This window comes from Coccinella septempunctata, chromosome 2 (assembly GCF_907165205.1).
Source record: "Coccinella septempunctata chromosome 2, icCocSept1.1, whole genome shotgun sequence".
NCBI lineage: Eukaryota > Metazoa > Arthropoda > Insecta > Coleoptera > Coccinellidae > Coccinella > Coccinella septempunctata.
This window is the reverse complement of record NC_058190.1, coordinates 2,701,214-2,722,332: the sequence shown is the minus strand read 5'-3', so window position 1 is coordinate 2,722,332 and position 21,119 is coordinate 2,701,214. Positions and strand designations below refer to the sequence as shown.

The 21,119-nt window shown below is 35.4% G+C and overlaps 1 protein-coding gene across 1 annotated transcript; it reads left to right on the top strand.

Annotated features, from left to right (window-relative positions):
- The first annotated feature begins 3,203 nt into the window (after nt 1-3,203).
- LOC123308723 lies at nt 3,204-17,811 on the top strand. Its single transcript, XM_044891513.1, has 3 exons — nt 3,204-3,279; nt 16,847-17,735; nt 17,800-17,811. The coding sequence occupies exons 2-3, from the start codon at nt 16,869-16,871 to the stop codon at nt 17,809-17,811; spliced, it is 879 nt and encodes a 292-aa protein (XP_044747448.1). The 5' UTR covers nt 3,204-3,279; nt 16,847-16,868.
- The last annotated feature ends 3,308 nt before the right edge of the window (nt 17,812-21,119 follow it).

The window sequence follows — 21,119 nt, the reverse complement described above, 5'->3', positions numbered from 1 at the left end:
ACCCAAAAAAGTGGTGGAATTTGAGAATTTTATGTTTGAGTGAATTAATGCGAAAAGTTTACTAGAGGATTTTCGATAAATGTCATCGGAGAATAAGTTCCCTGAAATGGATTTTTCTATTTTTCATTTGACTTGTCCTATACAATGTAAATGTCTTAAGCTACTAATAAATACCTAATTATTATTATTACATCAATGTATTAAGATGAATAGCCACAAATACGCACAAGTTGCCCTGTTACTTGTTTTTTTCATGTGAAATTTTTGTTCAAAGGTGAAGTTCATCTTAACTTGAAACTTCCTTCAATTCCTTTTACTTATATTGATGCAAGATGATTTTTATTGAAGAATTTAACATTCTTGTAATTATATGTTAATTCCTTCGGGAGATACCCATTCCCAACCACTGAATCATATGCATTTCATCTTCGGGTTAATATTTTTGAAATCTACAAATGATGTAAGCCAAAGAAGATAACGAACATTAACTCTCCTCAAGCTAGTGCATATTACGATATTATACTGATCTTTTGTATTTTCCATGAAAATAACTGGATTTGGTATGCCTTCAATCAGTTTGTATAAACTTCAATTATGTTCGTCACATATTTTCCGAAGAGATTCGACATTGTGATAGTGATAAAATACGTAATAACAGAAACTTTTACGTAGAACGGGCAACATAGCGTTGATTTAAAACCCAAAAATGTTTTGACAAGCTTCATAACCCCACATTTTCGTACTATACAGAGTGAAATATGTCAAATTTCCATGGCCAACCGACTGCTAAAATAAAAGTGAATGAAGTATACTTGTTCCCTCGCTTGTAGCCGGCTGCATCGGGCAGGAAAGCGCGCCAAAGTGGAGAACAGGAGAACACACATCTGTATTGATTATTCACTTTCAGTGGCGGCTCGAGAATATCTTTCATGGATCGGGACGAACTGGTGTGATCTGTTTTCTGAAAGTATGAAATGATCACTCATGCCAACAATAACCACCTTGAAATTCGCACAAAACCGGAGCGATTTCTGAAACTTCATGTTGTCAACACTATGCTACGTTGCCGGTTCGATAGCGATTCATTTCAATCCACAAATTATAGGAAAGGAAGATGGGAAACGAAGCGACTAAACTTGCGTAAGCGCCGCCTGGTGGTTCAGTTGTGTATTAAAATACTACGACTGGTTAAAATATTTATTCAAGCCATTTGGCATTTCATGGAGATATTTCAACATGGCCGTTTTGTTAACGTTTTGATTTTCGTACCGCTCGTTCAACTCGCTCGTTCTAGTCACCTTATTTCAATGTTATTTTTGTGTATATAGTGGAAACTTCAAAATCAAAGATTTTGCTCAAAATGTCGTATGGAAAATATTATATGGTGAAGAACTGTTGAAACTGCCGTTTGGGATTCTCCGAATATAAGTTTTTTGAATTTACCAAAGAAAATGGAATCGTAAGTATTGAAACTCGTATCATGTGACTCGGATGTTGATTGATTTTTATTTTCAGTGTTCTGAAGTGGAAAGAATTTCCCGGGCGTCAAGACATTGACTTGAGTAAAAGCTACACCATGTGCAGTGAACATTCTACTAAAGATTATAGAGTTAGGTTCTATAATCTATAATCTTTGCATTTTACTTAAAGTCAATTTGAATCTTTTCATCCACGCAAGTATGCAGGAAGCATCCCATGCATGAAAGGGCCACCAAAGGAACCACATGCGATGGAGGGCAAGCAGTTTGAAACTGATACATCGAATACTGATGGTAAGTCTTCCTAGATATCTGCAATGCATAACTGAATTCATTACTCATTTATCATATATTGAATGCATATCTTTTTAATATGCAGGAAGCATTCCGCTCATGGAGGGGTCACATTAAATGGAAAGCAAGCAGATTGAAAGTGTTACGACAAATACTGATGGTAAGTCATCCTAGATATCTGTGACAAAAATAATTGAATGAATTATCATCTTATATATGACAAAATTTATGCAATATATTGAATTAATTGCTTTATTATGAAAGTAGATTACAAGAACTTCCCCTTTTTCAGATATTCTTTCGAGTGTACCTGACAGAAGTTCCCACACTCTGTAGAGTGTTTCCAAGTCTTTCCCCAGAAGTGATAGAAAGATCCGAATACTGAAATTAACAATCAACTCCTTGGAATGCAAGATATATGGTACCTATATCGATTATTTGTTCATTTAGATTTCTGATAAAGATTGTACAAATTCAACGAATTCTATTGCCTCAAAAAAATTCATTGCATAGAAATAAGGACTTTGATATATAATATTCAATATGTACTTTTGTATCCTTTATTCAAAGCTGTATTATTTGTATACAGGTGTTTTCAAAGGTGAGAATTTCGACACAATTATTCTCACCAGTTGTACATGTCGAAAAAAACCTCACCTTTAAATATACCCTGTAAAATCTTCAATTCTGTCATATTTTATTATGAATTTCGAATAAAAATATAGCAAATCTAACAGAGTAGTTCATTAATATTAATTGATTCAAAACAATGTTTACGTAAAAAAAACATCCTGATCACGAAACAAAGCCCTGGTTTTGTTTTGTCGCTCAGGATGTTTTTTTCTGGTCTCGACTAAATCGAGATTCGAATCCAATACAAGGAATAAAATTCGAATTTCGCGCCCTTAAATTAAAAAGCAGACAACTGTAATTTTACTGTTTGACATTACGATTTCAGCGCCATCTAATTTCTCAGTATGTGAAACACAGGCCCAAAGTGTAGTCGGTTTTAAATAGTAGATTAGTAGGGTCGTTTCCCATCTTCCTACTCTATAATCTTTGATAGTTAGCAATCTTTCGCTTCAATAGGAACTCATACTACTTGTTTCCTCGCTTGTAGGCGGCTGCATCGGGCAGGAAAGCGCGCCAAAGTGGAGAACGGGAGAACACACATCTGTATTGATTATTCACTTTCAGTGGCGGCTCGAGAATATGTTATTAAAAAGTTTTTCTGTATTGACAGTGCGTTTTTAGCGCCATCTCATTGTCACGCGTGTTTTCACTGGCCAAAATGTGGTCGGTTTTTAGTACTAGCGATATGAGAGCGTTTCCTATCTTTCTACTCTATAATCTTTGATTTCTACAGTATTTCGAAAACATAAGGATCTGTGCTCGTGACATTGACCTGTCGTTGTAGTTTGACGTTGAAAATATTATTTTTTTTTAAGAGAAATTACGCAAGCATCTGGTTTTTAAATCCGAGAAATCATGAAGAGAGAAAATACAAGTGAGCTTTTATAGAATACATAGTATTCCGCCAAAAATTAGACCTGTATAAAGGGGGAATTGTATAGGACAGCCTGTCAGAAGAGTAAAAAAAAAGGTCATTGTAGATACTCGAGCGTCAGATTAAGATCTTATGTGGTTAATTACACGTTGAAAAGTATATATTCTCTTAATATGACAATTTTAGCGTGTCGAAAATGCGTGGGAGGGCGCCAAAGTTGCAAAAAAAAAACGTCACGAGTACATTCTCGAGCGCGGTGGCGTTTTTTCTCATTTGGAAGCTAAGGATCTTCTCCCCTGGGCTTCCAATCATTTTCTCATTAATTATAAAAGTTTTAGAACATAACATTTTCTTCTTCTTTCTTGTACCTAGCAATTTTTTCTACGTTCAAACGTTTTTGAGATATATGGCGATTAATGCGATACATGCTGAAACGAAAATTCACTCGATGGATTGCCTTTATTCAGGCAAGAGAGGATACTCACTTTACCATCTGCTTACATTCTCGCTTGTATGAAATATGTGGTCGAGAATAGTTCAGAGTTCAAAACTCTTGGAAACTTCCATTGTTACGGAACAAGACATACAGACCATCTACTTATTCGACATCATCGTCTCGGAACAACCCAGACAAGTACAAATTACTTGTGTGCGAAACTATACAATAAGTTGCCGAATTCTCTGAAAAAACAAAGAGGAAAGAAATTTCTGATATCATTGAAAGGGATGCTGATGCAGAATTGTTTTTATTCAGTGCAGGAATTTATGGACCATAATTTTTAAATGTTGAAACACATTGTTTGTCTGATTCTATTAGTATTTGTCATATACAATCAGTTAATATCATATGTGTATATATGCCTATTTATGTTATTTCTTGACTTTCCATGTAATTTTCATGTTTTGATGGTGCAAGTAAATAAACCTTTAGCCTTGCGGCTTTCACACTCCTCTCCAGAGGAAAATTCACTTATCCCAGATATCTCAGATATCAAAAGGATTAAGCTCTGTTGGAGCCCTTTCCAGGTTTTCGGGTGATGGTCGGGTCCGGGTTGCTCCTCGCCTCCCTGCTGTAGGTTGGATTCCTGCTCCACCCGTACTTCCTGTCGGCGCAGACGGTGTTCCTCTGCATTCCCCATGTACTTGTGTACAGTTCTCGCCGTTCCGAGCAATACCGCCTTCTGCATGACTCTATAGATATTTTCATCCAACTGAAGTTTCCTCAAGTTCTCTAGAAGTTTCTTCGGTATCAGGCCTGTAGATGAAATGACAATAGGGATGGTCTTGATATCTTTCAGCTTCCACTGTCTGCTGGTTTGTTCCTCGAGATCTCCGTACTTTGAAATTTTTTCAGTGTGCCTATCTAGAAGATTGTTATTATTTGGAATCGCCACATCGATGAATAGTGCCCTGTCCTCATCCTTATTGAGCAATATGAGGTCTGGTCTATTGTGGGTTATTTTCCGGTCTGTCAGAACCGTGCGATCCCAGTAGAGCTTGTGATGTTCATTTTCCAACACAGCATCTGGATGGTAATTGTAATAAGGAACCTTTTTCGAACTTAGAAGTTGGTGTTTTAGTGCCAATTCTTGGTGAAGAGTCTTGGCAACAGCATCATGTCTGTTTTTGTACTCCGTGCCCGCGAACTTCTGGCATCCCCCGGTGATGTGCTGGGTAGTTTCATGTGTCGCACAGCCATAACGACAGCTATCGTCCGCCACTGAAGCATCCTTGGCGATATATTTCATGTAATTTCTTGTTGGAATCACCTGATCCTGGATGGCAAGCATGAAGCCTTCTGTCTCAGGTAACAACCTTCCGAAAGTCAACCAGTAGTTCGATGAAGATATGTCGACGTAATCATGGTTGACCTCGTTCTGGTGCCTTCCATGTAAAGGTTTGCCAATCAGTTTTTGCATTTTACTTTCTGCAGAGTGTTCGACGGTTTCCAATTGATCCTGTTGTAGCTTTAACGGTGTAGAACTATCAGCAACACAAACTACTCGATGGAGTTCTGACGAAGCAGCCTTGCTCAGGAAATATTTTCGAAGTGGGACATACGGTTGGACAAATCAACAATTCCTCTACCCCCAAGATGTCGTGGCAGCTCTGTCCGTTCTATTGAGCTTTTGGGGTGATGTTTATTGTGTTTAGTCAGCATCGTCCTTATTTTTCTCTGTAAGGCTGCTAAATCGGTGGTCGTCCGAGAGATGATACCGAATGAATAGCTCAGCGCCGAGCAAGCGTAGGTGTTAATCGCTTTTATGAGATTCTTGCTGTTAAGACCAGTTCTCATTATCCTTCTCAATATTCGGGTGAACACCTCCGTTAATTCTTTCTTCATCTGGGTCTGATTGATTTTTCTTGCCTGTTTTATGCCTAGATACTTGTATGTGTCTCCTTCCTTCAATGCTTCAATTTCTGCACCTTCCTTGAGTTTGAACGTACCATCTTCTATTTTTCCTCTCGTTATGTTCAGCAGTCGACATTTTTTTAATCCAAACTTCATTTTGACGTCTTCCGATAATCCCTCCACCATTTTCAGCATCTGTTGCATTTGTTTTTTGGTAGATGCGAAGAGTTTCAAATCGTCCATGTAAAGTAGATGATTCAGTTTCATCATAGTTCTACGGCCGCTCTTGATGGAAAATCCGTAATCCGTAGAATTCAATCTATGAGACAAGGGATTCAGGGCCATGCAGAACCACAGAGGGCTCAGCGAGTCTCCTTGGAAAATTCCGCGTCTTATTGGAATAGGTCCTGTTGTAATGGAGTAATCTGCTGCTTTCATTTGAAGACTAGTACGCCAGGTTGACATGGCGTTTTTCAGGAACTTAGCAATATTGGGATCCACCTTGTAAATCTTCAAGATCGTCAAGAGCCATTCGTGGGGTATAGAATCGAATGCTTTTTTGTAGTCTATGTACGCAGCGTAAAGATTCCTTCGCTTGGAGAACGCTTGATTTCAGATAACTGAATCTATTATTAGTTGTTCTTTGCACCCTCGGCTGTCTTCGGTGCATCCTTTCTGTTGCATGGCGATGATGTTATTTCTTTCGCAATGGTCGTGAATTCGGTTTGAAATGCACGATGTGATTAATTTGTACATCGTTGGAAGACATGTGATTGGTCGGTACTTGGATATGGGTCTTCTGTATTCCTTTGGTCTTTAGGTAACAAGTATGTTGTGCCATGTGTAAGGAATACTGGCATTCTTTCAGGGTTTTCAATGACATCATTTATTGCGGAGGTCAATTTGTCATGCATGATCCAAAGTTTCTTGATCCAGAAGTTCTGTAATCCATCAGGTCCAGGTGCTTTCCAGTCCTCTGATAGCTGATTTTACTTCTTCAATTGTGATCATGTCATGCTGCATCGGCTCATATTTTATACCTTCAGATTTTTCATCTTCAATCCATCCGGTATCTCCATTGAACTGAGGTTTCGTTGATAATTGTTCGGTCCAGAATTGTTCAATGGCTTCCTTTGGTGGTAACTTTCCATTTTCTCCATCCGACGATGTGAGTGACCGGTAGAGAGATTCTAAGGTTCAGTCAGAGACAACACTAAAATTTTCGTGACTAATTTCGAATAGAAATAGAATAGAAATAGAATAGAAATACTTTGTAATTTTGACAATTGGATGAATGTAGATTAGACTAGGATTCCACATTGACCTTGGCCTTTCGCATGTGTGGCTGAGCTCCTCGTCATTATCGCCCTCTAATTCGAGAACAGATAAGAGTATGTAAAATTGCTTTAGACAAAAGTTCTGTAGAATTTTATTATCTACAACATTTATAAAGAATACAAAAACGATTATAGGTACAAGCAGGAAAATATTCGAAAAAAGCATTTTTATCATCTTCAAAGTGTCAGATTAAGAAAACCCCCCCTGATTAGTGTGAGATAAATGGGTCAACACGTCTACAACACCGAGATTAACCATCTGTATGAAAATCTGACACGCTCGAGTATGTACAAGTAACGGTTTTTTTCACATTTTCAAAGGACCGCTGTGACCTTGCGTCAAGTCTAGATTGTCAGTCCCTTGAAGAGTAGCTTCCTTTGGGTCCAATTAACATCCTCCAAAATTCTGACACTCTGGAAAAAATTTCTCTTTTACCATTTTCAACACTTCCGTACGGCTAGTCCCACCGCGCAAAAAGTCAGATAAGAATGAATTCATTATCAGGGACACTGAGAGCATATATGTACAGTATCTTAATCTGACACGCTCGACTATGTAAACCTGACGATTTTTTTACATCTTTGAGTCCCTGCAGATGCTTTCCCCACCGCTGAAAGTGCATACATCATAGAACCTTTTTTTTTTCTACCATCTAATCTTCAAAATCCACTAGGTCTCCACGACGCTCGAGTAAATCCCGATTTAGCATCGTCGGCTCCCCAACTATCATAGCGTATGAAATTGCTTGCTTCACTATGAAAGCTCTCTTCTAATTGTCAGACTTACACGAATGAATTTCATAGTGAAAGTAATGCCACGATTTGGATAATTTATTAGTTTTACTATGTTGCATTAAAGTGTATTCGTACATTAATAAGGGTCAAAAGAGGGATTTAATGTATATTACCGACGAGTGACTTGTTATATATTATAAAGAGGTCAACGGAAATCGATATTATTATAGTTCGATTACGCAAATTGATTCCTACTCAATCAGTCTTCCTTACATCTTCATATTTACGAAGTGACATCCAATTTCACTACAACATAAACTTATGACAATGAAGTCAGTTCGGAGAAGAGAATCATTATGCAATTCTCTGATTGAATTCCCGCCACAGCGGAATTTGAAAGTGCTGCGTGCAAAGTCTTTGTTATACTCTTAAGTTGTCAGTCAGATTTTACCTTGAAAATTGTTGTTGAATTCCAGAAAAAATACAAGGCATTGTAACTTATTTGCGTTGACGGCTTAGGCCCTCCCTAATACTGTTTTATTGCAATGGGACGTGCTGACCGTGGTCAATCCAAAAAGCTCTGTTTTGTGATTTCTCCAGACTTGTAAATATCAGTCAGTTCCGTCAGATTCACGCAAAGTATACTTCACAAGAAAATGAGTCAGTTGCTGTTGCTTTCTCTTATCTTCAGTGATGTCAATTCCAAACTTGTGAAATGAATATTATTTCGTAAATAGAATTTGAATAGCTACGTCGGAAATTTCGGATCGTTTAGAGACGAAATCAAGAGTTTTTTCTTGGAACAATTTGATGCTGTAAAAGTGATCAGTGTGTGAACAGGCATTTTTTCGGATTTGAATAAAAGTTTGAGCGATACGGATCGGATATTAACACCAGATTTGTGGTAAGTAGGTTTTTAGTGCCATTTTGATACTTTCATTTTATTTTTCCACCCTATCCACAGTTTGACTTTTTCGAGGGACGTAAGTAACAAAATTAATACCAAAAAACTATATCGATTGCCTTGACAACGGTGGTAATAATTTTTCATGCCATACAAAATGTTTATCTATGTGTTATTTATGTGACTATTAATTATTAATAGTAAAATTAGGAACATCATTTACAAAATTTGGATAAATCCTAATGTTCCCTCGTTTTTTCCAATTTTCATACCTTTATGAAAGTAATTATTTAGTTATGTGCTATAAATCCAACCTGTCTGTAGCTGCCAATTTCTACATCTCTGGAGTATTGATATCCATATCGCTATCACTATTCATTTTTGATTCTACTGAACACTAAAATTCAGACCACGTACCTTATTCACTCGTAAATTTTAACAGATTTTGTTAAGAATTAATTTGAAAAGAGCAAATGACAGTTATTGTCACATGCTCAACTCCAGCTGGCTCTAGAAATTGATTCATCGCCACTGCCGTATTTGATTTGAATTGACAAACAGAGCGGATGAAAAGTGTTTACGGACGAAAAGTATTTGATGCGAATGAAAAATACTTGATTAAAGATGTCGGCTTTTCGTTGGAGAATTAGTATTATTTGTGTTCTGTGAATAGTTACGTAGAATGTCATTTTATGTTGAGGTCGACGAAAAAATAAATTTCTTCAATTCCATGACCTAACATAATTTTTTTTTCATACTCTTCCCGATTATCCAGAAATTTTAGATAATTTCCAATTTTACCAATTCTTCTCCACCAAATATTATTTTATGAGAGATCAAATATTCACTTTCTTACATCTAAATGGTACAATGAAAATGATCTGCCAACTTGACCGAACTAGGTTTTGAGTGTTTTTGAAAAACGATTAGAAACACAACGTATATTATGTATTCTGAATCAGACAAAAATATGGGATTAGAATATGTATGAAAGCACAACACAGAGTGTATACTAAAAAAAATGAAAGTTACTATATCAAGTGTTGGACTGAAAAAAAACTTTGACACCACTGCATTCTAAATAAAAAAAGTGTCTGTACAGGGTGGGCAAATTTCGATGTTTTAGCACTACAGTTTTTAAACCAGAGGAGATAGACAAAATCTGATACCCCATTCCCGTTCTCTTTTTCTGAGAAACTAACAATTGTAGTAGTCATTTTTGGCCACTTTCTTCTGTTTTCGAGTTATAAGCAAAAATTGGAAAAATGGCGATATCGAAATAAATTTATATCTCCGCTAATACTGATGATAGAGCTCTGGAATTGAAACATTATACAGGCACTTTTTGACGTAGAATCCAGTGGCGTGCTCGCCTTTTTAGCAAGATTTTTAATTACGAAGCTATGACCCGAAGTTATGGTTTTTTGGATGGGAACACTAGTTCTCTGTGCAATTTTTTGAATGCTTAATTTTTACTGATTTCAAAAATATATAACATCATATGGTTTGTATCATTATAAATAATAGAAAATGGTCAAAAACCTTTTTACTCAATGTTTCTATGGTTTCAACTTTTGATGAGCATAGAAAAATATAGCATCGTATGATTACCACTGTCTCCTTCTATAAGTTTCTATAAGTCCTTTCATTATTAAAAAAATTTATGAAATATATCTAGATTAAAATTTTGTGAAAATTGGTAAAAAGTAGGTATAGAACGAATGACATTGTCGGAAGGAGACTGCTCTTGTTATAGGAAGCTCTATTTTTCTGTGCTCGTCAAAAGTTGAAACCGTAGAAATATTGGAAAAAAGTATAGATTTGACCATTTTCTATTATTTATATTGATACAAACCATATGATGTTATATATTTTTGAAATCAGTAAAAATTAAGCATTCAAAAAATTGCACAGAAATCTAATGTTTCCATTCAAAAACACAAAACTTTGTGTCATAGCTTCGTGATTAAAAATACTGCTGAAAAGGCGAGCACGCCACTGGATTCTATGTAAAAAAGTGCCTGTATAATGTTTCAATTTCAGAGCTCTATCATCAGTATTAGCGGAGATATAAATTTATTTCGATATCGCCATTTTTCGAATTTTTGCTTATAACTCTAAAACAAAAGAAAGTGGCAAAAAATCACTACTACTATTGTAAGTTTCTCGGAAAAATAGAACGACAATGTGGTATCAGATTTGGTCTATCTCCACTGGTTTAAAAGCTGTAGTGCTAAAACATCGAAATTTGCCCACCCTGTACAATGTCCCATTCGTTTTTCGACATCATTGAAACTTTACGAAATAGAGGCGCCAGTTCAAAGAGCCGAAATTGTTATTTATGTACCAAGGACGAAAAACTATCTATTAGAGTCGAGACTGCAAACTGATAGCCGAGGCGCAGCCGAGGATAGCAAGCCCGCGAGACAATATAGACAGTTTTTTGCAGAGGTGCATATTACATTTTTTCGTCGATCTCATATACTTTTATGAAGGTAAGAAGTTATCCGATTTATGGCCTCATCTAGTGTCCGTAATTGCCAATTATCTGAGCTCTGGTTAAGCGTTACTGTCATCCAAATCGCTATCAATATTCATTCTTGATTATACTGAACACGAACATTCAGACCACGTACCTAATTCTCTGGTAAAATCTAGCCGATTGCGTAAAGAATCAATTTGACAACATCAAATGACAGTTATTGTTACAGGCACTTATGTTTTCATAAAGTTGATTTCACAAAATTGATTCAATCACCCCGGGATCTAACATACTCATTGCTTAGTGATGAACAGCCGGACGAAAAGTAAATCAGTACGAAAAGTACTCGCCTTCAAAAATAGTTCTCTTTTGGACCGGAAATTAGTAAGTAAAATGTCATTTATTGTTTAGGTTGACAAAAGAATGAGTTTTCAATTATTACTTGAAAAAAAAAATAGGATGCGGTTTTGGCCATTAACCATCCCTTCACACAAGCGCGCATTGGCGTAACCGAGGGCGTAATATCATAAAATCAGGCAGTGCAATCTGAAAAATAACAACGTTTTGGCATAACAGTTGAAGTTATTTTAAATTATCTTGTTTTTAACTTTATCTGTTACTATTATCTACCGAAACGACAATGCTAACGGACCCAGTTCTGCCAATTGAACTTGACTTTGCAACTGAATTGCAACTTCTTTCTATACCTACTCTTGAATATCACAGAGTGGTAGTCTTATTTTATCATAAGTGACATTGACTCTCCAGTAAACAGAACGTCTGATGAGCCATTTCGCTCCGATTCAGACTCAGAAGATTCACTAAAGCCTGTTTGCAACAGCCGAGAATTCTCTAGAAAATTTACTCGAGATTTCATGCGCTTTGAATTATTCACCGTTGCATACGCACTTTCGGTAGAATTCTCTGTTCAGTTACATACAAAATAATCTCTGCCGTTTTCTTGCGAGAAGAAGCAGCAGCATTCACCAATGCTAGATATAGGGGACATAAGTACCAACGGCGAAAGTAATAAATAAGACAAAATTGTAGTCTGTTTTCATAAACACAAGAAAGTGTATGCCTGAAAGTAAAAATTGAAAATCTAGATTCCAATAATTGGAGTATCAACAAGATTATCCTTAATTATTCTCAATTTACATATTTCTAGCAGAAAATGTGTGTAATAAATAGAAATAGGTATTTTATGTTACAACATGTAGGTAATCTTTTTCACAAATGAACACATGTTAGGTTATTCATGGTTAGACAACATATTTCAAGATTTCTTGTTTCCTTGACAAGAAATCTTGATCTTGTCTTGAAATCAAAATAGGATCTTGAAATTTTTTAGAACTCAGCGACCCCAATCAGCGAAGTTGATGGAATCCATCAACTGTCAAATCGTTGATTGAGCAATCAATGTTGTGGGAAACTCACTCTCAATATCATCATCATTGAGTATCAACTCAATGAAATTAAATGCTCGAAGATATCATTCAGAATTCAAGTATTTGGATCTAAAAGAACCGCTTAATTTAAATTATTTCAATTCAATAATTCAATTATTTAAATTGAACAACAGCAAAGAATCCGGTTTTTCGAAATTGCGCCCATAAATCTATACGGACAGTAAAAATATGGTCATGTTTTGATCTGGCTCCCTTGTTTGACCTTTGTGTGGTGCTGTTAATTCAGGTAGGTAGTAAAGTTGATAAAGATGGTACTTTACCGTAGAAATAAATCAAAATTGAGAGCTTCATACTATTTCACCAGTATGATTCCCCTTAGCTCGAAAAAACTATCAGATACGTCCGAAAGCCGCGACTGATAGATCTGAACGGTCGTTTGGGACGTGGATCCATTCACATATGCGGGTTTGATTGCCTGTTCAAAATGTTTACGTAGACTTCGTTGGTACTTATTCTTTGTTTTACGTTATTTTTTTCCAGCTAAGGAAGAAGTATGCCGCGTAGACTGAAATAAGTTAAAAAGATTTCATCATAATGCATAATACAGAAGTGAAATATTCTGCATTTCAGAAAATAATAGAACCCAAAACGAACACGACAAAATTTTGGTATTATTCACGGAAATTCCAAAGTTATTAAGGAATAACGATGGGACGACTGAACATCTGGCTTTCAGATATGAGGATACCTACAACAGTATTCACCTAGTTTTAAAGGTATAAATACCGACCTTATTTTTACGGCTGCAGTAAACCAAGGATTAATGAATACTAAAAGCCAATATGCAATTTTTGAACATTTCCATCGTTTTATTTTCACAGAACAAATGAAAATATAATATATTCATAGACCTATAAAACACATGGACGCGCCCTTTCAGTGAGTTTCAATAGCCACGAGTGCGGCCAACATGAGATGGAGCTAGTATGGTCAAGATGGTATTAATTTCCGAGCTATATTTGTATATTTGCGCCCGTTAGAGATGAAAACAAGTACCTATAATCGAATATAAAAAATTGAACCAATATTAGTATCATTTAGATTGCGTTTAATGATCCAATTAGAACTAAAGAGCACAATTTTTGCTTTCGGCAACTATTCCTCGGAAAATACAACAGATAAGTTCATGAAAAGTTTGTAAATAAATTGATTTGAATAAAAACAATTGAGCACATTTTTAGCCAACACAATATTCTGATTTCTTGTTCAATATCTGAAAAAATATTTCATTGATCAATATTGATAAAAAGGTTGAAAAATAGACATTACAATCAGCATACTAATTTTCTCTTCTAATCTCAAGTGCTTCTTGAGTATTATTTTAGCTAGATGAGAAAAGAATTGACATACATTTATTGATTTGAAATGAATAATTCAACTATGATATAATAAATCGATCAATACATTCGAAGTTACTATACCTGTGAAATTTCACTTTATCTGTCTTTTCAACTCATTTCGTACTATTAATTGCACTCTACGAGGACACCATTATTACTTTCATAATAGAAAAAGGATACGACATTCAAAGTTGATCTAAAATTAATGAGAAAATTCTGAAAATTTCGATAAATACAAAGTGCAAACGAATGTTTTGCCCATACTAGCTCTATCTTATTTCGGCCGCACCCCCTTTCTCTCTACGCCGTGTCCATGTGTTAAATATGTCTATGAATATATTGCATTTCTGAATGCCTTCAGTCATTATCATCTGTACAGGGTGGGCAGAATTGGTAATACCTGAATTACAACTTTTTCAACCCAACGAGATAGATAGAGGAGAATGCATGGCACATTACGATCCTCCTTTTTAGAGAAACTAATAATGCCATCAACTGCATTCCTTTATATTCTTTTGTTTTCGAGTTATAGGTAAAAATTAAAATTTCAACTTTGGTCATTATCTCCGTTTCTATTTAAGCTAGGATGTTGAAATGAAATCATTATAGAGATATTATTTTGATAGCAATCCAGTGGCGTTCTATGATTATTTCCAACAGGAATATTTGCTGAGCTATAATATAAAGATGTATTTTTTCTTATGAAAACAATAGTTTAAAATGACTCAGAAAGACTGACTGTGATGTATAATTTCTTTTTGAAACGGTAAAAAAATGGCGATTCTTTCTAAGTCATATTGAACTACTGTTTCCATTAGAATAAACACAACTTTTTGTTATAGCTCAGCAAATAAACCTGTAGGAAAAAATCATAGTACGCCACCGTATTGCTATAAAAAAGTGTCTGTATAATGTCTTAATATCAACATCCTAGCACAAACAGAAACGGAGATAATGACCAAATTTGAAAACTCAAAAACAAAAGAAGATAGAGAAATTCAGTTGATGGCATTATTAGTTTCTCGAAAAAAGACGACATGAATGGTACATTCATTCTTTCCTATCGCGTTGGATTCTAAAGTTGTAGTTCAGGTATCACCAATTTTGTCCACCCTGTACAGTACAATAATATTCTCGGCACATCAGATGGTTCCACAAAGTTTCGAATGCAGAAGTCTTGCAGCGCGCGGGTTGTACGACAGTTGAGACTCAAGTAATGAGGGCCCGACTCAGATGGAGCGGCCACATTTCGAGGATGCAAGACACAAGACTCCCCAAAATAGCTCTATATGGCGAATTCACTGAGGGAGCCCGGAAACCAGGAGGCCTGTAGATATAAGCGGTTTAAGGATACACTACATCAATCCCTAAAATCAGTTAATGCCAATCATAACTGGGAACAACTAGCGTTAGACAGGTCACAGTGGAGGTCTATGGTGCACAGTTATAATAGAGACTCGAGAAGAATACAGCGGCGGCCAGATCTGGTTGGTGACTATCCATGCCCGTAGTGTGGTAGGATATGTAGGTCACGGTTGGGTCTCCACAGTCACAGGAGAGCACACGGTCGCAATTAGCCCTGAAAAATTATAAGTCTGTTTGCACCTTGTTTTTTTTTTTCCTTTCTTTTTCTTTTCTTTTTGTTTTTTCCCTTTTTTCGTCTGTTTGTAGATTCATTCCCGGCAACGGGATACAGCCATGAATAATATTCTCGTGATAAATTCGACATGGGACAATCCTGTAACTTGGGACAATTACCCCCTTGTAGATTTCTTTGTTTCTTACCATTTATGAGGGAAGGGGCAAACTTATAAGATTGTGTAGCGTCTCATCGGTTAGTTTAACAAACAATTCCTGTTGAGTTTGCCGTGACTAGAGCGTTTGAATTGACAGAAAAAATTAACGAATTCAGGAGAGTAAAGGCGCGTGTTTTTATGGCCCTTATACTTTCTACTGTTCTATAAGTACATGTGTTTCACTTTGTGCAAGTGTAATTTTTTTCTGGATACGTGGGATATTGGTATATTATGTAGATATGCCATGAAACAAGGTTATTTACAAAGCAAACGGCAACACGGATCTCATTCATTTATTTTGTTGTTTCATAGGGTGACTTGGGACAATGCCGAATAGATACAAGCGGCGCATTGGCAGCAGGAAATATGCCGATTTTTCGATTATTTACGTTATTTCCACAAAGAAATCACCAAAGAATGAAAGAAATCAAAGTTTTATTTAGTTTTTTTTTTCATTTGAGTTGCAATATATTTACTTTCACTGTAATAGGGGTGTATCATTTAATTTCCTTACCGTTGGTCCACCCTGTATATCAAAATGAATTTGACCCTTATCTGTGGCACAAATTGCTTCTCTACAGAATAGTTATTTGATGGATATTTCGCGATCGGTTGGGAAATACTAATTTGGGCAAGAAATACTCTTACTGGGATCGTATAGTGTCATGTGACGTTTATTTATACGCGAGTTTCAAAAGAGGCATGATCGATAATGTTTGGAAAAGGATGCTATTTGAAATAATTGGAGTTTGTTCTCAGTTTTCTTCTCCGTGGGTATTTTCGTTACATGCTTATTAATTTTTTTATGTTGATTGTTGTTGTTGATTATTATTACTCTTATTCTCGATTTAGTTTTTCGTAGGGAGGTTTGTTGACTTTCTGCTCATATGCTTTCTCGAATTATTACAATTATATCGTCACTAAAGGGTTTTTCAATTATATAATACGCAAGCGGAACCTTGAGTTTGAGCTAGTTTATAATTAAATTCATTGTCCTTCGAAATTTGCCTTTTTCCTAAAACAGTGGCAGAAAAATATTAAGAGGGAGGCATTTTTCTAATTAATCATCCTGTACAGATAAGAAATTCACTCCTCATCATACAAACTTTTCTCATTTTAATGTCATGAATAATTTGAGACCTCCTTTTCAGTGTAAAAACAATCAAGGACGACATGGGTGTCAGGTCAGCTTATTTAACACAAGAAATTATTCCGGACACGTCATCCTTTCCTGCTACTTTTCATGGAAAATCCGATTATTCTCTTCTGCCCCGAAGAATCTCAAAGGGATGCAAGTCCCCATCGTCCTGTTGGAAGGAACTCGAAGATGCAGCATACGAACCATCACTTCCGAGTCCTTCGAAAGACAATTTTTATAAACAACAATACCAAAACTCCATGGACTCCACTATTCGTTCATTCGACACATCAGATTCCGGCTTCAATGAAGAACACTCGATATCTATCGACGAATTGGAAAAACAATTTTTCCCTTTACCGTTAAGTACTGCTCAATTCGCAGAAACGAGCAGAAAGAAATCTGTTGTCGATTCAACCTCCATTGATAATTACACAAAATCCAATGAAACTTCTAGAAGAAATTCTATATCATCAAGCTTCCGAGATGCTTTTGATGTTGAAGATATCAGTGATTTTAAGAATTCCTTTGTGCCTCCAGTAAAGTTTGCACATTTGATGGATGCAAACGAGGAGGAGTTAAAATTCTGGGAAGAAACTCTGTTTTCCGAAAATAGTACAATGAACGATTCATTTGATGAATATGAAGAGGATAGACAGCCCAGTATTAATTTAAAGTGCTCTGAGAAAAAACGTCTGAGACCTTCTCTAGAATATTATACCGCTCCAATATTTCCCTACTGCAGAAAAGACCATCTGAACGAGGAGGAAAAGGAAACAGCTAATGCAATAAGGAATGTTGTAGCGAGACAATATGGTCCTAAGATGAGGAAAACCATTAATAATTTCAATAAATCTCTACATAGAATCAGGAATACTTCTTTAGGAAATCGAAAAACTGAGGTAAGTTCATTTGTGATAGATTTTAACCACATGGAAGGTAATTTTTTTAACATTTCATCCCAAGGAAAATAGATGAACTTGATTTTATTATTGCTTCGCTGCGAGTTTCACAGAACTGACTGAATTAGAAAGAGCAGTAGGTAGCTAATTGGGTATCTTCAAAAGGACGTGAAAATAATTTAAGTACAACGCACTATTTATACAGGATGGTTAGATGGTCGCGTAGAGAGAATGAAAACGAAAGCCATACTAAAAATTGTCTCCAAAACGGGGAGAATAGAAGTCGCAACGATAAAAAGGGAGAACTGATTTATATGCAATAAAATATAAGTATAGAAGTATATTGAGGGAAGTAAGTTATCAGCTTATTCGGTCATAATAATAAAGAAATTAATGGAATTCAAAAGAATTCACCGAAAATAGTTATTTTCCGCCGACCTCTTAATAATAGTACTGTTTAACGTACACGAAATTAGCTGTTAAGAAAACTGGCAACAGCGTTATGACATTAACGACATTTCACGAGTGCCAACCTTACTCCGTTCTAGTTACAAAAACTTGAGAAAATTATTTCATGGCCAACCGACTGCTGAAATAAATGTGAAGGCAGTATAGGTAATATTTTTTTTCCGCCGACCTCTTAATAATAGTACTGTTTAACGTACACGAAATTAGCTGTTAATAAATTCTTTTATTGATTAATTTCCTATTAATGCATTATTGTCATGGGTAATCGAACATAGATGTATTCAGCAGCTTTCCAAATAATTATTTCATTTTTAAGTAGCATTGATTTTCGTGGTACCTAGCGGGTGAATTAAGAAGAGATGAATTGTGTAGGTTGCAGAAAAATTATGATGGTTAGAGAGTAATCAATATATCTATTTACTACAACTCCAGCTTCCACCAGGTCCACACATTCTTTAACAAATATAATAGGGACTGATATCAATGTGATTTACTCAAAATGTCACAACTCGAAAATGCCCTCTATGGACTTCTCGAATTGTTCGATCGGCCGCATAAATATCAACATTCCGATATGAGCATAGAAAATTTATAAGGTGTCAAATTTGACTAGGTATCGATAGAAAATTTTTGCAATAAAGATTTCACATTAAATTCGAAATGTTGTCGACGGAAAAATTTTGTAATCAACTCGTTTATTAATTGAGCGATTAATGATCTCGAACATTAACGTGCTCGCTTCGTTCACACGTTAAAATATCTCAATCATTAATCGCTTTCATTACCTTGTTGATTAATAGTTATTTAATCAACAAGGTTATTAATAAAAGCGATTAATGATTGAGATATTTTGACGTGTGAGCGAAGCGAGCACGTTAATGTACGAGATCATTAATCGCTCAATTAATAAACGAGTTGATTACAAGATTTTTCCGTCGACCAAATTTCGAATTTATGTGAAATCTTGATTGCAAAAATTTTCTATCGATACCTAGTCAAATTTGACACCTTATAAATTTTCTATGCTAATATCGGAATGTTGATATTTATGCGGCCGATCGAACAATTCGAGAAGTCCATAGAGGGCATTTTCGAGTTGTGACATTTTGAGTAAATCACTTTGATATCAGTCCCTATTATATCTGTTAAAGAATGTGTGCAGCTGGTGGAAGCTGGAGTTGTAGTACCTAGATATATTGATTACTCTCTAATCATCATAATTTTTCTGCAAGCTCCACAATTCATCTCTTCTTAATTCACCCGCTAGGTACCACGAAAATCAATGCTACTTAAAAATGAAATTATTATTTGGAAAGCTGCTGAATACTTCTATGTTCGATTACCCATGACAATAATGCATTAATAGGAAATTAATCAATAAAAGAATTTATTAACAGCTAATTTCGTGTACGTTAAACAGTACTATTATTAAGAGGTCGGCGGAAAAAAAATATTACCTATACTGCCTTCACATTTATTTCAGCAGTCGGTTGGCCATGAAATAATTTTCTCAAGTTTTTGTAACTAGAACGGAGTAAGGTTGGCACTCGTGAAATGTCGTTAATGTCATAACGCTGTTGCCACAATTAATATCAATTTTTATTACGAAAACGCGAAAGTGATTGAAAAAAGAGACAGGGTTTCAGGAAGTGCTATTTAGAATTCAGGTGCGCTCATTCAAATAGTTATAACATGATATTCTAAAATCCACAATACGTCAGACGGTAGCGAACATATTCAATGTAAGAGAATTTATATAATGTTCCATCTGAATCTGAACGACTTATATTTCAGCTGAATATTTCCACAATCAGAAAGATTGTGAAGGAAGAGGAAAACAAAGAATTTCATTCTATTGGGAGACCCAAAAAGGTGGTGGCATTTGAGAATTTTATGTTTGAGTGAATTAATGCGAAAAGTTTACTACAGGATTTTCGATTTATGTCATGGTAAAATAAGTAGCCGAAAATTGATTTTTCTATTTTTCATTTGACTTGTCCTATACATTGTTAATGTCTTAAGGTATCAATGAAAACCTAATTATTATTATTTCAATGTATTAAGATGAACAGCCGCAAATACGCGTCAGTTGTCCTCTTAATTGTTTATTCATGTGAAATTTTTGTTCAAAGGTGAAGTTCATCTTGATTTGAAACTTCAATTCCTTTTACTCGTTATTGATTTTTGTTTAACATTCCTGTAATTATCTGTTAATTCCTTCGGGAGGTACCCATTCCCAACCACTGCAACATCTTAATTTCATCTTCGGGTTAATATTTTTGAAATCTACAACTGATGTAAGATATTCAAACTTTAGCCAAAGAAGATAACGAACCTTAATTCTCCTCAAGCTATTGCATATTATGATATTATACTGATCTCTTGTATTTTCCATGCAAATAACTGGATTTGGTAAGCCTTCTTCAGTTTGTATGAACTTCAATTATGCTCGTCACTTATTTTCCGAAGAGATTCGACATTGTGATAAAATACGTAGTAAGAGAAACTTTCACGTAGAACGGGCAACATAGCATTGATTTGAAACCCAAAAATGTTTTGACAAGCGTCATAACCTCACATTTTCGTACTATAAAGAGTAAAATGTGTCAAATTTCCATGGCCAACCGAGTGCTAAAATAAAATTGAATGGAGTATACATATGTTTATAATTATTTATTGAAAGGATTTAGACAACATTTTTTGCTTTACGATTTTTTTCCAATATGGCTCGGTTGAAAAGATACAGGCTGTTGAAAATTTATAAAGAAATATAATTTTCCGTTATATCTCACAAATGAGTTTTACGAATAGAAATATTATATTTCCGGAATATACTAGGTGAGGTTTGACTCGTATAAATATTGCAAGACTTTTTTCAGATTCAGCCCTGATAAAAAGATTTGACATTTTGAATTA

Bases quoted from the DNA above. Each gene is read 5' to 3' on its own strand.
- LOC123308723 (XM_044891513.1), top strand. From the start codon at position 16,869: ATGGGTGTCAGGTCAGCTTATTTAACACAAGAAATTATTCCGGACACG.